The following is a 21,285-nucleotide window of genomic DNA, read 5'->3' as shown; positions in this document are numbered from 1 at the left end:
GACATCCCTCCATGTTCCTGACCTTAGAGGAAAAGCTCTCAGTTTTTCCCCATTGAGAATGATATTTGCTGTGGGTTTTTCATAGATAACTTTTATGATACTGAGGCGTGTACCCTCTATCCCTGCACTGTGAAGAGTTTTGGTCTAGAAAGGATGCTGTACTTTGTCAAATGCTTTTTCTGCATCTGTTAAGAGTATCATATGATTCTCATTCTTTCTTTTATTAATGTATTGTATCACATTGATTGATTTGTGTATGTTGAACTAACCCTGCATCCCAGGAATAAATCTCACTTGGTCATGGTGAATAATCCTTTTAATGTACTGTTGGATCCTATTGGCTAGTATTTTGGTGAGATTTTTTTGCATCTGTGTTCATCAGGGATATTGTTCTATAATTCTCCTTTTTGATGGGGTCTTTGGTTTTGGGATCAAGGTAATGATGACCTCATAAAATGAATTCGGAAGTTTTCCTTCCATTTCTATTTTTTGGAACAGTTTCAGGAGAACAGGTTTAATTCTTCTTTACATGTTTGATAGAATTCCCTTGGAAAGCCATCTAGCTCTGGGCTCTTGTTTGTTGGGAAATTTTTGATGAATGCTTCAATTTCCTTACTGGTTATGGGTCTGTTCAGGTTTCTATTTCTTCCTGGTTCAGTTTTGGTAGTTATACGTCTCTAGGAATGCATCCATTTCTTCCAGACTGTCTAATTTGATGGCATATAATTGCTCGTAATATGTTCTTTTAATTGTTTGTATTTCTTTGGTGTTGGTTGTAATCTCTCCTCTGTCACTCATGATTTTATTAACTTGGGCCCTTTCTCTTTTCTTCTTGATAAGTCTGGCCAGGGTTTTATCAATCTTATTGAGAACCAGCTTTCAAGTTCTACTGTCTTTCAAAGAACCAGCTCCAAGTTCTACTGTTCTTTGGTTTCTATTTCATTGATTTCTGCTTTGATCTTTATTATTTCTCTTCTCCTGCTGGGTTTAGGCTTTATTTGCTGTTCTTTCTCCAGCTCCTTTAGGTGTAGGGTTTAGGTTTTGTATTTGAGACTTTCTTGTTTCTTGAGAAAGGCTTGTATTGCTATATACTTTCCTCTTAGGACCGCCTTTGCTGCATCCCAAAGATTTTGGACAGGTGTGTTTTCATTTTCATTTGTTTCCGTGAATTTTTTTAAATTCTTCTTTAATTTCCTGGTTGACCCATTCATTCTTTAGTAGGATGCTCTTTAGCCTCCATGTATTTGGGTTCTTTCCAACTTTCCTCTTGTGATTGATTTCTAGCTTCAGAGCTTTGTGGTCTGAAAATATGCAAGGAATGATCCCAGTCTTTTGGTACCATTTGAGACCTGATTTGTGACCCAGGGTGTGATCTGTTCTGGAGAATGTTCCGTGTGCACTAGAGAAGAATGTGTATTCTGTTGCTTTGGGATGGAATGTTCTGAATATATCTGTGATGTCCATCTGGTCCAGTGTGTCATTTGGGCCTTTATTTCCTTGATCTTTTGGTTAGGTGATCTGTCCATTTCAGTGAGGGGGGTGTTAAAGTCCCCTGCTGTTACTGGACTATTGTCAATATGTTTCTTTGATTTTGTTATTAATTGGCATATATAATTGACAGCTCCCATGTTAGGGGCATAGATATTTAAAATTGTTAAATCTTGTTGGATAGAATTTTGAATATGATATAGTGTCCTTTCTCATCTCTTACTATGGTCTTTGGTTTAAAATCTAATTTGTCTGATACAAGGATTGCCACCCCAGCTTTCTTTTGATGTCCATTAGCATGCTAAATTATTTTCCAGCCCCTCACTTTAAATCTGGAGGTGTTTGGGGGGTCTAACATGAGTCTCTTGCAGACAGCATATTGATGGGTCTTGTTTTTTTTATCCAGTATGATACCCTTTGTCTTTTGGTTGGGGCTTTTAGCCCCTTTACATTCAGAGTAACTAGTGAAAGATATGAATTTAGTGCCATTGTATTGCCTGTAAGGTGACTGTTGCTATATATTGTCTCTGTTCCTTTCTGGTCTTTGTTACTTCTGGCTCTCTCTTTGCTTAGGGGACCCCTTTCAATATTTCTAGTAGGGCTAGTTTGGTGTTTGCAAATTCTTTTAGGTTTTGTTTGTCCTGGAAGCTTTTTATCTCTCCTTCAATTTTCAGTGATAACCTAGCTGGATATAATATTCTTGGCTGCATATTTTTCTCATTTAGTGCTCTGGATATATTATGCCAGTCCTTTCTGGCCTACCAGGTCTCTGTGAATAGGTCTGCTGCCAATCTAATGTTTCTACCATTGTAGATTACAGACCCCTTATCTCAAGATGCTTTCAAGATTTTCTCTTTGTCTCTGAGACTTTTAAGTTTTACTATTAGATGATGGGGTGTTAACCTATTTTTACTGATTTTGAGGGGGATTCTCTATGCCTCCTGGATTTTGATGTTTTCCTTGCCCAATTTAGAGAAGTTCTCTGCTATAATTTGCTTCTGCCCCTCTCTCACTTTCTTCTTCTTCTGGGATCCCAGTCTCTGGTCCTGGAGGAGCCAAGAACTCTAGGCCCCACTCCTCAGTTCACCCTCAGAGGAAAGAAGTCAATCACTCTTGTCTCCCTGGTCTTCCGCTGCACTCCAAGCTCACCTGGCCTGTGACCGAGCAGTTCTGTCTCTTGCACACAACCCCGTTTGGAGTCTCCAAACTCAGCAGATTCCCGCAGCATGCTCCTGCGCCGCTCCTTCTTGGGGAGGAAGGGGAGTCTCCCCAGATCTGCAGCTTATTTGGTCCCTCCTGGAAGAGCAGTGGCCCAACTGGGCCTCAGATCACAGTTTATGGCAACCCTGAGCTGAGAGCCCATTCTTTGGCTCCGTCTCTGCCACCGGCCTCCCAGCTCCAATACCTGGGAGCTCTGCCACAGTCAAGCACCTCCTGTCTTTCTCTGACCCCATGGATCCTGAGACCACAATGTCTCCACAAGGGTTCCACCCTCTCACTTAGCCTCTGGAACGACATCCTTCAGTGGAGCAGACTTCTAAAAGTTCTGATTTCATGCTCCACTGCTCTATCACTGCTGGGAGCCAGCTGACGGAGGCTCCCTCCCCCTGCAATCTATCTTCCCATATATCACCTCAGATTCACTTCACACATCCTGTCTTCCAGAAAGCGGTCACTTCTCTGTTCGTAGAATTGCTGCTATTCTTTTATTCGATCTCCTGTTGAGTTTGTAGGTGTTCAGAATGGTTTGATGACTATCCGGCTGAATTCCTGGGACCAGACAAAATTTAGGTCTGTACTCCTCTGCCATCTTGCTCCTCCTCCTGCAATTGCCTATCTTAATCCTAAAGTAGCCATACTACCCCTGGAAAAAGCCTACAACCAATGTAGCCTTCTTCTCTCTCAGCCCCTACAGACCTCAGGTGAGGCTCTGGTGGTCCGGTCGAAATTCTTTTATTTATTAGGTCATTTTAGTACATGTCATATAAATTATGTGGTCTGTACTTTATAAACCTTCTTCTTGTGATGGTGCTCATGATAACAAAGCCTTACCTACTTTAGGAAACCTTTTCTTCGCAATTTATGTCAAAAGTAGGAAAGTATTTTGTTTGGGTTTTTTTCCTCCCCTTTAAAAAAGTGGTGAGACCTGCAAATAAATATAAAATGTTCTCTTTGATGTTGTTCAGTCTCTAAAGCAGGTTTAATAGAGTTCTACGTTTTGGATTTGGTTCTCAAACGTGTCCTTTGGAAGCTGAATGTCAAGAACTCCAGGAAGAGACCGATCATGTAAAGAGAAGTTTTAAAGAAAGTATCCTAGCTAGTCACAGCTCCTGTTGGCTCTGACTGTATCGTTTTTGAAATCCATGCCTCTCCTTCTCTGTATAGGAGGGTTAAAATTATGTTTCTTTGCAGAGCACATGGAAAGTGCCTATTAAAATTGCTTGGCAAGTTCAAGCATTGCTCATTATTAATCCTGCCTCCCAGTTCCTTTTCTTTGGTAAGAAACATGGGAGGGGGTGTTTAACAGTTCAGCACTCTGTCTCCTGCTAGGGGTAATTGTGTGATTTCTTTTGTTGTTCGTAGCACTTCTTGAATTAGATTAATTTCTTTATATTCCATTTCTGTCTTTTCAAGACAGCAATTACTTTGACAAAAAATATAACAAGGAAGGATGCTCATTTGCATTTAAATATAGACCACACCTCCTTTTATTTTGGAACCTGTTGTTCTGGGAAATATTCTTTAGCGTTCAGCATTTAAGATGCCAGCCATGGGGTTTGCCCCATCCAGAGCACTTAAGTTCGCTGAGATCCCCGCACAGCTGCATCTCTAATTCTGGAAGCGAGGTTAAAGTCAGTTCAGGTGGTGCCTGCACAGATCTGAGAAGTGCAGAAATTCAGAACAAAGAGAGTGGCCGCATTTCCATGACATTGCATTCTGAAGCAGCTCTTAGACTGAGATTGTGCTGAACTCACCAGATATGGCAAACTGAGCTACCGTGAGTGGTCCTTGCTTCCTCACAAGACAACAGGTCTGTAAACAGACACTGCAGTCTGTGTTTCGGAGTTTTCTCTAGGCCACGTTAAGATACACTGTGCAGCACCTAGCAGTATCTTAACCATGTACGTGTGCATGTGGTGTGTATACACTTAAGTGTAGTGCCCCTTTGCCCAAAACAGACTTTAAAGAAATGCAGTCCAGTGTCCGATGGGATGTCAACAACAACAAATGGAAGGAGGACAATGATTGTGAAATGAGGACGTACTGACACTGTACAGCCAGGAGGAGCATACCTGTCCTGGCGGTAACGCAAACACATGTGAAGGTTATTTAATTACTGTGACATGATACAAGAAAGCAGCAACATTTAGGAGCAAAGGTAAAGATGTTACTGGTAGAAAAGTCCAAGCTGACATTTAATTCACAGGGTCTTCTGTGAGAGACACTGGATAACGTAAGGAAGAGTATCCTCAGCTGACACAAAAGTAATTGTGAAGCAAATGTTTTAAATACCCACCCCCTGTGAAAGATGAAACATATTATGAAAATAGTTCATGAAGCCTTCTCTGAAGAAGCCACCATGTCTGGTTTTTCTGCCTTTGCAACAGGACTGACTTAGCTGCACAGGGAGGTACATTCGTGTGACTGTTGGGTTGGAACATCCTTTGGACCTCTTGGTTGATGGCCAACTCACCATTGGGTTCTTATGGTCAGAAGCACGTCCTGGTTGCTGATGAAGGACGAGTGCTAATCTGAAGACGGGCAGGTTTGACATTCTGTTTTGAGATCTAGGGGCCCAAACTCCAGAAGGAGGATCATCCACTTCTACACAAGGCTAGGCTTTGGGGGGCTCGCAAGAAGGGCTCACTTTTCTCAGAGGAGCTTTTAGTCTACTCACACTTTATGTGCACACTAGGACCCCAGTACATGAAGAAGCTATTTTTGGTTTTTTTGGATTTTTTTTTTTTTTAGTATAGTTGATACACAATGTTACATTAGTTTCAAGTGTGCAACATAGTGATTCTACAGATTTATACCTTATGCTGTGCTCACCACAGGTAAGCTACCACTTCTCAGCGTACAACACTTACAGTATCATTGACTGTGCTTCTTTTGCTGTACCTTTTATTCCCATGACATAATCATTCCATAACTGGAAGCCTCAAAGTCCCACTCCCTTTCGCACATTTTGGCCCCCCTTCTGGCAACCATCAGTTTATTCTCTATGTTTATAGGTCTCACTCTGCTTTTTGTTCATTTTTTTTTTGAAATTCCATATATAAGTGAAATCATATGGTATTTCTTTTTTTCAGTCTAACTTAATTCACTTAGAATAGTGCCCTCTAGGTCTGTCCATGTTGTCACAAAGGGTATGTTCTTATCTTTATGGCTGCGTAATATTAGTGTGTGTGCATGTGTGCATGTGCTTGTACACCACATCTTCCTTATCTATTCATTTATTGATGGACTTAGGTTGATTCTATATCTTGGCTATTGTGAATAATGCTACAGTATACGTAGGGGGAAATATATCTTTTTGAGTTAGTATTTTTTTTTTTTTTGGTAAGTGCTCAGTGGTGGAATTATTGGATCATATGATATTTCTATTCTTAATTTTTTGAGGAGCCTCCATTCTGTTTTCCATAGTAGCTATACCGTTTTGCATTCCCACCAACACTTTTTCCTTGCAGAAGAAAATATTTTAAATCATGTATTCTTAATGGAAGGGTTGCATTAAATGCCAGGAGACCAGGCAGGAAATAAGGGACCCAGGCAGCCTGTGTTAGCTGCACAGCCCCTCTTGTGGGGGGGGGGGTGGGGGATGGAACTGAGGACATGGAGGACAAGTGTCCAGGCCGAAGGAGCCATCTCACCTCATCCCTGCCTATTGTGGCCACTTGCAAACAAAGACCCAGGATTGCCAGAGCTTCTGGTCTTTCAGGAGAGCTAGAAATCTTGATTTTCCATATCTGATTAATTAGAATGTGGGCCCAGAAAACATTTTTTAAACATCTTTCAGGCCGAACCACACACATCTACAATCTGCTTTTAGCTTAAGAGTGTTCATTTTGCAACTTCTGTTTTAAAGCAAGGACTTACTAATCAACTGTCTTACCATAACATAGCTTTAAATTGGCCCCATAAGCTTTCACATTTTTAGCAGAACTGAATCTTGATTTAAAAAAAACAATTAAAGATGCTTTCCAGTGAGCTCATTAAATTGACCTAGTAAGTGGAAACTGTCAGTTTTTCCCTTTACGCTCATCCACAATAATTTTCATTTTAGTGTAGATGGCAGAATAATTATTCAGCATGCTCACCCCATTGCTTAATTTAGCACATTAGTGGCCTAGCACCATGGATAGTTCCCGTGTCTGTTTAATGAAATGAAATCTGTTTTTAGACAACCTCATATGCTCGCTGATACTGGTCCTGGGATACATGATTAGGGCATCTCTTTTTCATTAAATTGTATGCTCAGGTAATCAAGTTTTGTGATTGTTTACATTTGTCTGATAATTTTTGCCAGTTTTATTGAGATACAGTTGACATGTAACATACGTGTTTAAGGTGTACATGTGATGGTTTGGTAAACTTACATATTGAAAAATGATTGCTACCACAGCATTAGCTAACATTTCCATCTTGTCACATAATTACATTTCTTTTTTGTTGTTGCTGAGAACATTTTAAGGTCTACTCTCCTAAACAACTTTCAAATCTATAGGTCTGGTCATCTTTATGTGAGGGGGACTAATACAAACATAAATATTACTTATTGGATTCTTATCATGTGCCATCACGGTGCAGAGTGCTACATCCCTAGTAACTCATTTAATCTTCGCAGGGCTCTTTGAGGTGGGTATTATCAATATTATCATCATCATCATTCCCACTTTCTAGACGCGGGAACTCAGGTTTAGCAACTTAACGTCATTTTCCCTGGGTCCTTCAGCAAGCAGTAGAGCCTGAACGCAAGCCAGGCCGCTGACTCAGAGCAGCGTTCTCTGCCAGCCCAAAGCCCAGTGTGTTACCAGTAGAACATGTTTTCTCTGAGTGTGGAAAACAGGCATTATTTTGGATCCCACAGTGCCCTGAAAGTCTAATAACAGGAAAGAACAAAATCCAAAGAACAACTGAGGAACAGGCTGTATCCCCATCCCTCTCTCTTCCCTCCTACCTCATTTTAATCACTCATTATGAAGTAGGAGACTGTTCTTACTGATGTTTACGGTATGTGTGGGGCTGAATCACCTAATGAGCCTGATGTTCCCGCCAGGACTCAGGGTTCACAATTGTTCATCAAAAAATAGCAGATGGAAATAAACCTTCCTGGTTTTGTCTTCGTTTGAGAGAACATATTTCTCCATTCCTTTCAGACAAAGGGAGGAGACTAACCCACAGCTTGGAAGTAGAGTGAATATTGGTTAACGTGGTAGAGGTATGACCTTTAGTAGTTGACCGAAAGGACTTTAATACAATATTATGCTAATTTTCTTAGTATGCCAGTATTTATGATAATTTAATATCATGAAACTTGAGTGTAATTTTTTATTAGTAAAGACCTTGTATCATAGACCTAGTCTAAAATACAATTCCCTTTTTTCAATTCATGGTTAAATCAATAATAGCTATTTGGCAGAGGCTCAAAATTATCCCTGTTAACCTGTTTTTAATAGTATTTGATTTATATATGTCCTCAAACCCCCACCAGGTATGTGTGCGTATGTTTACTAATTGCAGCCATATGCATTTAAATACAGTGTTATTGGTTGGAAATGAAGCATAAAACATGAAAAATGTATAATTATTAAGGGTTGAAATTGTAGTTTTTAACTCCTTCCAGAACAGGGCTCTTAGGATACAGCTTTGGTTGGTTTTCATTGCAGATGAGTGAGGTTCCTACACTGATTTGGTCATCACTTGTTTCCCTTCCTAATTAATTGTAAAATTCTTCCCTCTAATGGACACATGAATTAACACATTAGTTCACCCATTAATACATGCTTTTCCTTTGGATTCATCCTGTTCTCCCAACTCGGATACAGGCCGGTTCTTCAGAACAAAATTAAATAAAGCCCTTGGGTGTATTAGCGAGAGAAATTTGGTTGCTTTCCCTATTTTTCTAATCTGATTTTATAAATCAAGAACATGATGGTATCTGATCTCCATGACATAACTCGTTCAACACTGAATGTGTTTGCACATGTGTGTGCGTTTGCACATGTATGTGCATTTGCACATGTATGTGCAGTAGTTCTGTGGACTGCAGACCGCTAATGAGTGCATTTTATTTTAGACAATCCATGGACACAAGGGACCAATCACGGCCGTGGCCTTTGCTCCTGATGGACGATATCTTGCCACCTACTCAAATACGGACAGCCACATTTCTTTCTGGCAGGTAAGGGTAGATGCCACAGGATCTTGAAGTGTATCACATGATTTGCTTTTGCCAAGAGAGGTTTCCTGTTAGGTCTGCCCACCAGCCCTTCCTCTTGCCCTCCCCTACTCTCCCAGCAAGCATCACGAGTTTACTACTGACTGATTCTGTGCCACATGCTAGCATGCAGGGTGCGCTGAGAATACAGTTAGCCATCTGGAGAGAGGGGGCTCCGCTCTCACAGAGCTTGAGGTCTGAGGGAGACACATGGAAATAGACTAGCAATTAGAACACAGAGGGGAGCCTGAGAATAAGGTTGTGGGACTCATTCTCAAGGAAGTGACATCTGAACTGAGACAGGATAAGACTGAAGAAGGGCCAGATGGTAAAGGTGGGGCAGATCTAGGGAAAGGGAGCAGCCTTCCAGGAGTAAGCAAGGGCACGGCGTGCCTGAGGGCCTGGCCAGAAAGGCACGGGCCAGGGAGGCACTGTGCAACGATACCGACGGCTCCCGAGGGGCGGGGCACGGGGGAAAGGCGGCAGGGGGTTATCTCCATATCCTGCTTATGGAATTTCATTTCTGTTTGCATTCTGAATTTCCCACATAGGGCTCTTCATGCCTAAACTATCAAAACATTTTTAAAAACCTGAGGATCGTTGAGTGGCAGTTCATGAGGATGCCTGTGTTTAATTCCGATTGAAATGCATGTTAACTTTGAGCACCTAATTTTTACAGTAGAACTGGTTTCGGCATCAGTGATTCATCTCTATCCCATTTTTCTAATTATCTTCCTCCTGAGAGTTATAAAAAAAAAATTAAATATTATCAACTCCCTCCCTCATGAAAAGCCAATTTAAAATTTGGTTGTTACCTTTACTTTCCTGGGATGCAAGTATGTTCTATGAGACTCGGTTTATTGCCTTGAAAGCTCAAAAAAAAAAAAATGAAAGTTTAAATAAGATTTCAGCACAACTTGATGATGGTTTTAAAAAAATCAATACCTAATAAAATGTAAAACAGATACAATAAATTGCTTAATTAACAACATGCTATTAAAGCATGACAACTTCCAAATCTGTCACAGACTTTTCCTGCTCTTCATCTAATTTAGTTTTCCAGTTTATTTTCTCGTTATCTTTTCTCCCAGAATATATCTCCAGCATCTTAATTGGCTCATATTAAACTCTTTTCCTTAGAGAGCTCCCCGGTCCCCATTTCTCCCAGGGGGCCACCGCGGGGCCTGTGGTTTGTGCTGCTACCGTACCCCCGCCAGCCCGTTTGGGTCCATGCACTGGACCCTTGCAACAATGCTTCTTTAAAGGGTTTCCCCGCCAACTGTCTTTCTATACTGTGGTCTCTCTAAACCACCTGTACTTGGATAGAAATTTTCTGCTATTCCCCACTGTCTTGGAATCCAAGAGGACTGCCTAGAAAGTTCCACCTTCATTCCACATTTATTCAATGACGTTGAAGCGCTGGGTGCCGGCCCCTGCTTTAGGGATACGGAGTCAGCAAGCCACAGGTCCCTGCTTTCAAGGAGCTTGGGTTGATCCGCCGTTTCTTCTGTGGAATAAACAAGAACAGATCTTTTTGGTTTTGTCCAACTTGACTTTCTCAGAAAGAAAAAAATTCATTTTATAAAGGAGTACCTCCTAACTTAGCCAGCTTTGAAACTGTTTCCAGCATCTTCCTGATTTTCTGTATGGTAAACGTTTTTCTCCTTATCTAGGTGTTCAGCATTCTGTTTGGATATGTTCATCCCTTCCTTGAATTTTTTTCCTGTTTTTATCGAAGTTCCTCCCTTGTGCATTGAGGGAATTAGGGCTAGCATCCCCTCTCAGCTGAGAGCTCGAGATCATTCATTAGATAGATGGTAGCTTTTCGAGATACTTCTCTTCCAGTTCTACTCTTCAGGCTCAGGCTGCTGCCCCTGGCTTTTGCCAAGCACACTTGAACCTGCGCATCTGTGAGCGTGGTCATGCCTGCAACAGTGGAGCCACAGCACGCTTCCTTCCTTGGTGCACACGCTGCTCCGCTCCTGGGGCCCCCTCCTACTGTCCGCACGTGTAGGTGGGCAGTGCATGGAGCCTGGGGGAAGCTCAGGCAACACCCAAGTCTTAGCCTCCAAACCCAATGGCAGGATGTAAAATGCAGCCCATTTCTTAAATTGTACCCTTTTGGGTCTTGAAATTTCAGCAGAAGGCTCTGAAACATTTCTGCTTTATCAAGAAAATACATTAAACCCTCTTCCAGAGGTGGGGGTTGATTTGGATTAAAGAGAGTCTAGAAAGCATTGTTGGATCTCCTGCTGCTCTCCCAAAATGGGCTTTGCTGATTTATTTAGATACATATTGTTTAGTTCTAATGATGTATGATAATACTTTTATATTATTCCAGTAAATGTACTGTAATATATTTTGAAAACTTAATGAAGTCTTATTAATACAAGACCTTAGAAAAGCTATGAGCTATTAAAATCTTTGCTGAGAAATGAGTGTTAATGAGAAATATTGGTTAGATAATTACTCAAGTGAGACTTAGTAAAAGGTTTGTGTGCAGCATTACTTACACTGAGAATTGCATTAAAACACTTCCTGTTTTGATGAATTACGTATGTGTTTCTATGTGTTCGGGAAAAAATCTTCACAGAACTGGTTTTGTAGGGAAAAACCAAAGTTGCCTTGTAGTTATTTACAAACTCAGCTCTGGAATGATGTCATCAGGCAGTCTTCCAAACCCTTTGATCCTCTGACAACAGATTCCTTTAAGTGGAATATTTCACATCAGGGCCTCCACTGGTATTTGAACAAGGGGAGTTGAGTAACAAAACCAAGTATACCCATGACGCCCCTCCCCCCCAATTTCACCACTACCCTCCAAGGAGTGAGTGTCTTATCTCAGAAATGCCAGAAGTAAATTGGATGGATATTGGTTTCCCATATGGTTATGTATTCCATTGTAAAATAGAATCCTGTTCAGCCCTTGAAAAAGGATTCTGTAAATCCATGGCCAGTAACCTGAAAAGATGGTTCTCAACATTTTGTTGAGTAAAAGAGGTAGATTGTGAGACTGCCTTCTGATATGAGCCTGTTTTACATAAAATTCCTGAAACCCACCTTTCCTTGTATGTACACATACTTGGAGGTCTAGGAAAGAAGTTTACCACAATGCTAGTGATTGTCTTTGGGAAGTAATATTTCAGGGAACTTTTGCTTTCTATTTTATACATCTCTTTATTAGTCACATGTTCCACAATGAGTATTTATTATCTTTGTAATCAAGAAAAAACCTTAAGGTTACCAAGTACTCTAATTCCAGGTAGTTTTTATTCATTCGAGGCTCAGATTCCCCTTTCACATAGTTTGTCTGACAGTCACTGGTCAAGAAAACATTAATACCGAATATCAGCATGGTTCGTTGTTGTAATGAGCGTTCAGTGGTTGAGCTTTTTGGAAAAACGAATACTCACTGTTACTACTACAGATCATCTCCACTCCGAGGAGGTCATAGGGAAAGCATGGTCTAAGGAACAACACATTCTCGTTGACCTCAGAGTCTCCATCATTCCAGCCGCACACCTGTCACAGTGCCATACCACACAGAACTTCACGTCGCCCCGTTCTGAGGTGGGAAGGCTGTGTGCCCCTTCTGAAGGCGTTTGCAATCAAATGATTTATCAGTCATTCATGGGCTGGCTCAGCTTTTAAGGAGAGCCCAGATGGAATGGTGGACTTGTTGTTGAAGTTTTTCCATCTGTGGCATTCCAATAAGGTACCCTCTCCCTGTCGCCCCTTGGTCCTCAACACATTTCTGGTATGTGGCTAAATTCTGCAGGAAAGAACTAAAAATAAGGAAGTGGCTGAGCACATTGGATACCCTTAGCATTTGGAGCCACCAGCAGAACTCAAGCTTCATACATATTTTCATAGAAAATCCATATAGAATGAAAAGTAGTTTGTAGTTATTTATCAACTGAGAAATGAGGGTTTTGTGTGTTGTGTGTGTGTGTGTGTGTGTGTTTTTATTAAACACAGTGTGCCTGTTGATGCCAGTTAATTTCAACCACCAATTTTCTGGATCATTTGGATCTGTTCTGTTAGAGGACTAAATTATTATGTACTGTTACTTTTTGTGCAAGTAAGGACTATCAAATCGAGCTCACCACCATTATTTATATTTAAACTATTTGGGAACCTTCAGAAAGCAACAAGACATTGATTTTTTTCTTTTAATGAGTTTTTGCAAAGGAGGGGGGAAGGAAGCAAGGAAAGAAGTTTCTGGAGGATGACAGAAAGATACTTTCGAGTTTTAAATGCTAACTTTAACAGAAAGAGTTAATGATAACCATACATTTGGTTTTAAAATGTGACCTCGTACACTAGTGATTTTTTTTCACCTCTGTGTTGTGTTCGGCACTATTATTAATGCAGGAAAATCAGTAACATTAGTCATCTTAAAAGGGTTATTACTCAAGATGATTTAAATTGTGAAAATGTCAGTGGAGCCTGCACGCGTCCTGCTAGAGATGCCATGATTTACGCCCTCTGACACCATCGTGCTGCTGAGAAGGGCCAGAGAAAAGAATGGCTTGTATTTTGCACTGATCCAAATGCAGAGCATGAGATCAGCAGTAACACATCGTACATGTCCTAGGATTTGCCAGGGTTTCATGTGTCACCCATTCGTATACATTGAATCATAATCTGCATGCCTTACACAAAACCCTAGAACCGTATGCATTTAGATGGGGGTTATACTGGCTAGAAGAATTGGAAATGAAAAGTAGTGCCAAGAAATATACTATTTTTGAAACCCCTTTTCTGATTTTCAGAATATTTTCTATGGGATTTTCAATGGCCCCCCCAAAAAAAACATATATTGAGAACATGTTAACTGATATTTCGAATCTACAGGATTCTTCAGAGCCTGTTGCTCAGGTAACGGTTCACTGAGACGAACTGCCTTTCAGTATTTAGCACTTGGACCGAACGAATAGTTGTTCACAAGCCATAATTTCCATGTTATTTTTCACTGCTGTGAACAGATTAAGAAAACTTAAGATTCAAACCAAATCCCAAAAAGCAGAAATCAACTGATAAAAAGGTATGCCAGTAAAGTTGGAGTGTTCTCCCTTCGGCGTCGCAGCAAAAGGCGAGCCACAGACCCGGTGCTGTGGTGCAGTTGACTCTAGGTTTCCCCCTCAGATTGAACTAGAGCTTTCCAGAGCCTGAATTCTGTGAAGAAGGCAGGTGAGGAGGGAAGGTGTGGGTGCAGGCACTTGGGAGAGAGGGTCACCACGGCTTGCGCTTGGATTCGGGGACAAAGCCCACTTTGGTTTGTTTCACGGAGCCACCTGGGAGTCCGCCAAGGTGCGTGGGCGGACTGGGCCTTCGGGGGGTGCGGGGAGCCCCGGTGGGAAGGAACAGAAAGGGCTGCCCTGGGAAGTGCTCGCAGTTGCCAGAGATTGTCTGACCGAGCTGTTTTGTTAACATCTATAATTTAGCCCCCTTCTTAAAGATTGATGGCCTCTCCCGCTGTCGGCTTCTACCCACGAAGTCAGATTCCCCTGGATTTATGCATTTACTGTAACAGCCCAGCGCAGTTTCAGACACACTGAGAGGCGCCCCGTTGCGGCTGAGAACAGACTCCCAGATGAATGCGAATCAGCACCGTGGCTGAGAGGGTGACCGGGAGAGGGTTCCGTCAGTGACCCGTGTGCTTTCGTGTCCCTGTGTCCCTCCAGATGAACACCTCGCTGCTGGGGAGCATCGGCATGCTGAACTCGGCCCCCCAGCTGCGCTGCATTAAGACCTACCAGGTGCCGCCCGTGCAGCCGGCCTCGCCCGGCTCCCACAACGCCCTCAGGCTGGCCCGCCTCATCTGGACTTCCAACCGCAATGTCATCCTCATGGCGCACGACGGGAAGGAGCACCGCTTCATGGTCTAACGCGGGTGCTGGCCGCCCTGGCCGCCTCCGAGTTCCGTCCTTTCTCCCAGCCGAGAGTCCTCTGTCCTTCCTCAGTGCCTGCCCGCACCATGCCGCCTGGGGGCGCGGCCGGGGCCGGGTCACTCCTGCATGGCCCTCGGGGGCAGATGCCAGCTCGCGCCCCCGTGATTCAGAGGCATGTGCACGCCGCCCTGCAGGGTGTGGCCCTTCTGCCGACACTAGGTCGTTTTTCCCCAGGCAGGGACAGGGGTGGAGGTGGGGTGTCTGCGGTCCCTAGGAGCCCTCCCATCACGGGGCGCACCAGAAGCCTCCAGCTCAGTAAACACTGTGATCGCGTTCCCAGCCCAGATCAGCATTTGCTCGGAGCTCAACCCCACCTCCGAGCTGCCGCTTGAACCTGGTGGTTTTGCCATTGTGTTGTGAGGTAATGGGGCAGTCCTAATTAGCGAAGTCATTTTCCTTTGGATCTCCTAAAATATATTCTTGTTTACCAAAAACATTCCATGTTTACATGGCCGGTTTCCCCCCCATGACGGCTAGGAAACGACTCCCTCCAGTTTCTAGGGTTTAGCCACTACTTCTTTATTAACACCTAACAGATGAGAGATTAATGAGAAAATACACCCAAAAAAATCTTTTCTCAATACAGAAAATAGTTTCCCAGACACCTGGCCTTCTAAAATGCTCTTATCCTGCTTAATATTCTATTTAGTAGTTTAAAATAAAAAATCATCACTGTTTATGATCTAGTTAATATAATTATTCGGTCACTGTAACTAATCTCTTAAGCGGACTTTTATAATAAAGAACGGAGTTTGGAAGCATAGCATATACTAAATAAGACTCTTGTGTCTGTTGCTACAGGTCCTTTTAAGAGAGCCCTCACCCCTTCTCTCCAGAAACCTTACAGACCCTGCAGTCCCCATGTGTATGACATATGTCAGTTATCACAGAATAGTTACAATTCAGCCTTCGAACCAATCAATTAAAGGAAAACAAAAACAACATTTCTTTTACACAAGTATCCTAGAAAATTAGTAACTGCAGCACAAGCATTCAGGAGAATATAGAACATGTGAGGGCTCTCAAGTTATTTGAGCAAACATTGCAGGGGGTGTCCATCACATTTCGAAGTAAGCTTTAACTAGGTCGCTTTCTATATGTTAAATTATGCTGGTTCTTGCCCATAGTAATGGGGAAAAAAATCCATAAAATTTGTATTTGTATTTGTATGAATTGCTCTTAACAAATCTTGATGTGTACATAGTTAGGGCTTTGGTCATTTCTTTATTTGGCTAGTTGTTGATTGGTTGGCTACGCACAGTGGTTTATTAAATGCAAAAACGGAAAATAATTTGTTAAATTCAGAGAAGATAGGAAGTTTACAGAGGAACCAAAATGATAATGGGAGCATTTAATTGGAAAAGCATAGATTGTCACAGTTTATGTAATATAAAAAAAAAAAAAAGATCACAGTCTAGGAACAAATCCACGTGTCATTTTATTTTATTGAAACAGATTTTTAAGGAACATGTTAAGAACTTAAGACCACTAGGATGTCTCTTACCTATTGATCTGAAGTATGTTATTTGCATTGATGACAAACCTGTACTGTTTCTTGGTTTTAGATTTTGGGTGTTCTTTTAAAAGTGAATTTATGCCGCATGCATGTACATTGTATTTATAAAGATTTCATGTGTAGTTTCCAAGGAAGAAACAAAGAACTATCCAGTGTAGATGTATTTGTTTGGTGCACATGCCGTTGTGTTTAATATAGGTAGAAAAACCTGAGGTAAACAAAAGGCGCGCTTGGTTTTTCCAGTGGGCTCCCGAGTTTTCTCGATACCCAGCACATGTTTAACTTTATTAACTTAAATAGGGATTAATTTATTCTAGACTACCAAGTTGTTTTGGAATGATGAAGCAAAAGTACACCTTAGAGACTTGTTTAAAACAGAGACGTGAGACAGTAGGCAGGCCACCACAGACACACAAGGGAGCACACCACGGGGGTCCGGAACAAAGCCATGGGGGCCCAGGGGGCAAAACATTGGGGCAGTGGGCGGAGGCCAGCCTGTCCCACATTCTGTCTGCACAGACAACCCAGATCACTGGCCAGTAACAGCCCAGCGCAGTTTCAGACACACTGAGAGGCGCTCTATAAGTCGGGTGGATGATATCTGGTGGTTGGGCTAACTGCTAAATGGGTATTTGCATTCTTGGTAACACAGATCTCCCCTTGGCTGTTTTGCTAACTACAGCCCCAGACTTCATCATCACAGCTTAGATGTCTCAGCACTGAGGCAAACTTCGTATTGTCATCCCAGTGTATGCTTTTAGTGTCTTATTGATTTTGTTGGCACCGTATCCGGACCTACCCTTGTAAATGTAGAGACATACGCAGCTTCATTGGTAATTTACAAGCAAAAGATGATATGACGTGACACCTGTATGAAAATGTAATGATTGAACTCACTGTGTACAGCGAATGAATTAAAATGTCTGCCTCTCAAGACATTTCCACTGAATAGATTCTATATGTGCTGAATGTCCCTGTGTACATATGTGTGTTAAATAAAACTGAATTGTACTGAAGATTGTTTTTCTCATTAAAAACATTGTTCACTCTTCTTAAACATTCTCAGTTGAAATCCATATGCTTTCTCCCCCTTCACCGGCCCCCTCCCGCCTCCTCTGGTACCAAGTTAAGCCTTCTATTTCTGTGTAATTATTCATTTCCCTGGGGAGCTCGCTTCAGTAAAGGCAAACTTGTCGCAAAGGCCGGCAGAGCAGGAAGACGGTTGTGAAGTGTGAGGGAAACAACGCCTCCCGGAAACTCAACAGCACCCTCTGTGGTTTGGGCAAGGGAATTGCACGCATGTTGCTCTCCACCTTGTGTTGCTCCTAAAGAGACTTCCTTGTACCCAGTTCTGTCTCCTCAGATTTCGCGACTTGGGTTGGCCGCCCCGGAGTCAGGGGGGCAGGACGAAGATCATTAAACTCATTTAAGACCCAGTTTGGAGTTGAATTTGAATCCCTGAGGTAATGGGTGCAATTAGTTTTCAGGAATAGTGAAGACTAACAGAATAGGTCATCGTTGCTCATGGAGGATTCTTTGTTAAGTTGTGAACATCCGTCTTTAATTTTCCCATAAGACTATAGAACAGCTTCAGTTGAGCCCGTCGTCACGTAGCAGTCCTTTTCTTCCCCATCTCCGGCCCTATTCAGATGCCCGGTGTCCATCCCGCGAACTGCTTTCACGTCTCCTGGTGACTTCAGTGTGTCCTTATAGGGAGAATCAGGCAGTACCGGTCCTATATGATGGGTGATCACATAAACTGATCAAATGTGGAAAGGGCATGGCATTAATAGGAAGGTAAAGCCAAGCAGTGCTGGGTGAACTTTCACCTTTCACCCCTTCAGCTGACTGACAGAGCTGAGTGCTGAAGAAAATCAATACTTTGGAGCCAGGAGGGAAATATTTCCAACCTCTAACTAGAGAATGTATTTTGACAAGGCCAAGATAATCCAAGCTGCACGGGAGAAAGAGAAAAGAAGACTCATTTTTAAAGCTTGACACTTCAAGGTGTTTTTGCACAATGGTTTAGAGATCGTCAATACATACAAATACCAAAGGTCAAAAAGAAAAGCCAGAAGAATTTCAAAAAATTAGATGCTCAGTTCTTTCTGCTGTTTACAAACTAAAAAAGACTGCAGAGAGGTGTGTGCTTGTAATTGTTTAAATGAACCAGGCTCACCATGTGTGCTTGGAGGTTATCACCCCTCCTTAATCAAACCTTACATTTCTAGAGGCAGCACTAGATATAAAAGTGAATGCCTAAAAGGATGCTTAGACTTCTTGTTTCTGTACATTTTTTTTTAAAGAAACTGGTTTTTGAGCACTGCCTTCGTTTCGTGCTCCCATCTCAGAATCTTGTTTTTCGATTCATGTTCATCCTGCCAGGCTGCTCTCGAAAGTCTCAGACCCTCCTTCATACTTAGTTCATTCGTTTGCATGACAAAAGAGTTCCTGTGCCTACTGAACTTGAATTGTTTCTAGTTTCCCAAGTCCCTTTAAGCAAATTACTCACAAAATATTCTAATTAGTGCCCCGCTGAATGAGAGGCTGATGCATCTCTAGGAAAAAGGTAAGCAATTCACTCCACTCTCACCAGCCAGATTAGAGCCACTCATTCTGGGGACAGATACTTCCCTCAAACAGATATAGATTCTTTTCTTTCCTGCAGATAAGAAAACGAAGTCAAATGGTGCCCATACCTTCCAGCCAACCTCAGGACAAAGGAATCCTGAGTACTCTAAGTATCTAACCCTGTTTTTTCATGGCTGGGGCCACATCAGGCGTGCTGTAAACGTAGCCTAATTGTGTGAGTATTAAAATAACAGTGAAAATATAGCCTTAATTTATATGCCCTCTTTCTCATTAAAAAATTCCACTTTATTCTGAGAAGATGGATCTGGCTGGAGATTTCAAATTGTATTTGTTTCAAAAGGAAGACACAGCAAGCCAAGAGCCCTTCATATTCTGTGATCTCCCAGACAAGGGCAAGAATCTAGCATATGCCCTATTTAATGTGGGTATCAAGTAAATATGTGTTGCATTTGTTAGATCCATGAGATGATGCCTATGAAATGCTTGTTAGGAGTGGCACAAAGCATGCATGCAATGCATGTGAGCTCATCATTTTTAGGAGATGTTTAGAAGTCTTTATCGATCGTGGATAAACAAGATTGTAAATTATTCGTGGTCTTTGGAAAACACTTTGGATTTTTGTTTTGTGTTTTCATCTCTACCTAGACTCCAGTAAGAGATCTGGACATTTACCCAAGGGGGAGTCTCTGTGGTTCTCCCTGTGTTCACGAGGCTTTTCACCATGTTGCTGTGTGTGACTGTCGTCTCACCAAAACTGGTGGACACTGAGAAATGCCAAAATCATGCAGGTGGATGGGGCCGCCTAATGATAGCGATTGAAGTTAGGACTGATCCCTCAAAAAGGAAATAGTTCCTGTTCGATTTTAGACTCACATTAGCATCAGGGATGATTTTAGATTACTTACAGGAGTATCTTCAAAATACGCATCCATGAAGATTAAACGAGACTCTGCACAAAATGTCATAGAGTAGGTTTCATGGGATCCTCCGAAGCACAGGAAATTGAATGTGTAGGTTCTATTGCTAACATCTTCTTGTCCTGACTGGTATCAAAATGCCTTAGCACTTTTCTCTACCCCAATGTGAAATGTATGGTCTAAAACTTGACCCACCCAGTGGCACTTCAGGCTTTAGTGAAAATTCACGAATAATTGAAAGACACTGCGAAGAAACATTTTTATTCAGTTCACAAGGATTTCTGAATCTTCGTATATGGCAAGCATCTGTTCTACGTTCTGGTCTCCTTGCTGATGAGCTCCCCACCTAGCAAAGGGCGACCATGCTGATGGAAAATGCTGGAAAGAGAGATGCCAGAGCGAAGAGACCATGAGAAGTGATTCATGCTTATTGGGTAGAATCAAGTCAGAGAGGAAGAACTTGGGCTGAAACTTGAGAAGTAAATAAAAATTAGGGGGATGGAAGGGCTGTGTAAAGGTAGGAATTTATGGAAGTCCAGTTTGTTCTGTCATCTGAATGGCTATAAAGTGCTTCAAACATGCAACCTGCCAAGCACTGGTGGGCATCCCTGGTGATGATGACTGAACCTACAGAAAACAGGACTTCTCCGCCACAGGACATTTGGGAGCTAGGAGGCAAAACTTTAAAAAAAGATGTCCATAAAAACCTGAATAAGAGACTTCTCAGACATTTGCCAGTTCTCCGGTTCTCATTTTCTGTTAAAGAAAAAAAAATTGTTTTAAAAAAAAGTTACGCCTGCTTCTTCTCCTGTGTCCTAGTCTGCTGGGAGCACGTGTGTTGGCTGCCTGCCACGGGCGCTGCTTAGCTGCCCCTCCCCAGCTCCAGGTCCCAACCCCAGGGCTTCCAAGGTCGTGCTCACCCTCCTGGGGGTGTTCACATTTCGCATCTCGGGTGATGGGTCTGGGCCCAGCCGTCTAGCTCTGCCTCGTAACAACTTTGGGGGGCCATGCAGCTCCAGCCCTCGCCTGAGGATGGGCTGAAGCCCTCACAGCACTCACAGCAGGTCAGCTTCCCTCGCTCCCGCATCAGTGCTGAGAACACGACTCCACACACTTCCCGTATGCAGATCCCCACCTCACGGTTGGTCTGCCTCCTAGAACCCATCCCAGGATAACTGGGACCGGGAACTGTCCAGGAAAACAGGATCTCGAAAAACAAACACAGAATTTGGGAGCTGGGTCCCTCACTGAGCCATTACCAAGGAGGAGCCTGTCGGCAGCTGGAGGTGATCATGGAATGCATCTGTGAAAACGTCCTCAGTGACGAACTGGGACAGCTTGCTAATGGAAGCGGATGCGCTAATCGGCGTGGTGCAG

At 42.5% G+C, this 21,285-nt stretch overlaps 1 protein-coding gene across 2 annotated transcripts in view; it reads left to right on the top strand.

Annotated features, from left to right (window-relative positions):
- Positions 1–17,415, top strand: part of WDR7 (WD repeat domain 7) — a 363,555-nt gene extending 346,140 nt beyond the window's left edge. For both annotated transcript variants that reach the window (XM_032310817.1, XM_032310818.1), the window contains 3 exons: positions 8,789–8,893; positions 14,617–15,738; positions 15,932–17,415. In XM_032310817.1, the coding sequence (XP_032166708.1) occupies positions 8,789–8,893; positions 14,617–14,820 (309 nt within the window). In that variant the 3' untranslated portion in view covers positions 14,821–15,738; positions 15,932–17,415. The remainder of the gene's footprint in view (positions 1–8,788; positions 8,894–14,616; positions 15,739–15,931) is intronic.
- Positions 17,416–21,285: the final 3,870 nt, after the last annotated feature.

This window comes from Mustela erminea, chromosome 13, assembly GCF_009829155.1.
Source record: "Mustela erminea isolate mMusErm1 chromosome 13, mMusErm1.Pri, whole genome shotgun sequence".
In the NCBI taxonomy this organism is placed as follows: Eukaryota; Metazoa; Chordata; class Mammalia; order Carnivora; family Mustelidae; genus Mustela; species Mustela erminea.
Note: the sequence above shows the minus strand (reverse complement) of the source record. Positions and strands in the feature narration are given on the sequence as shown.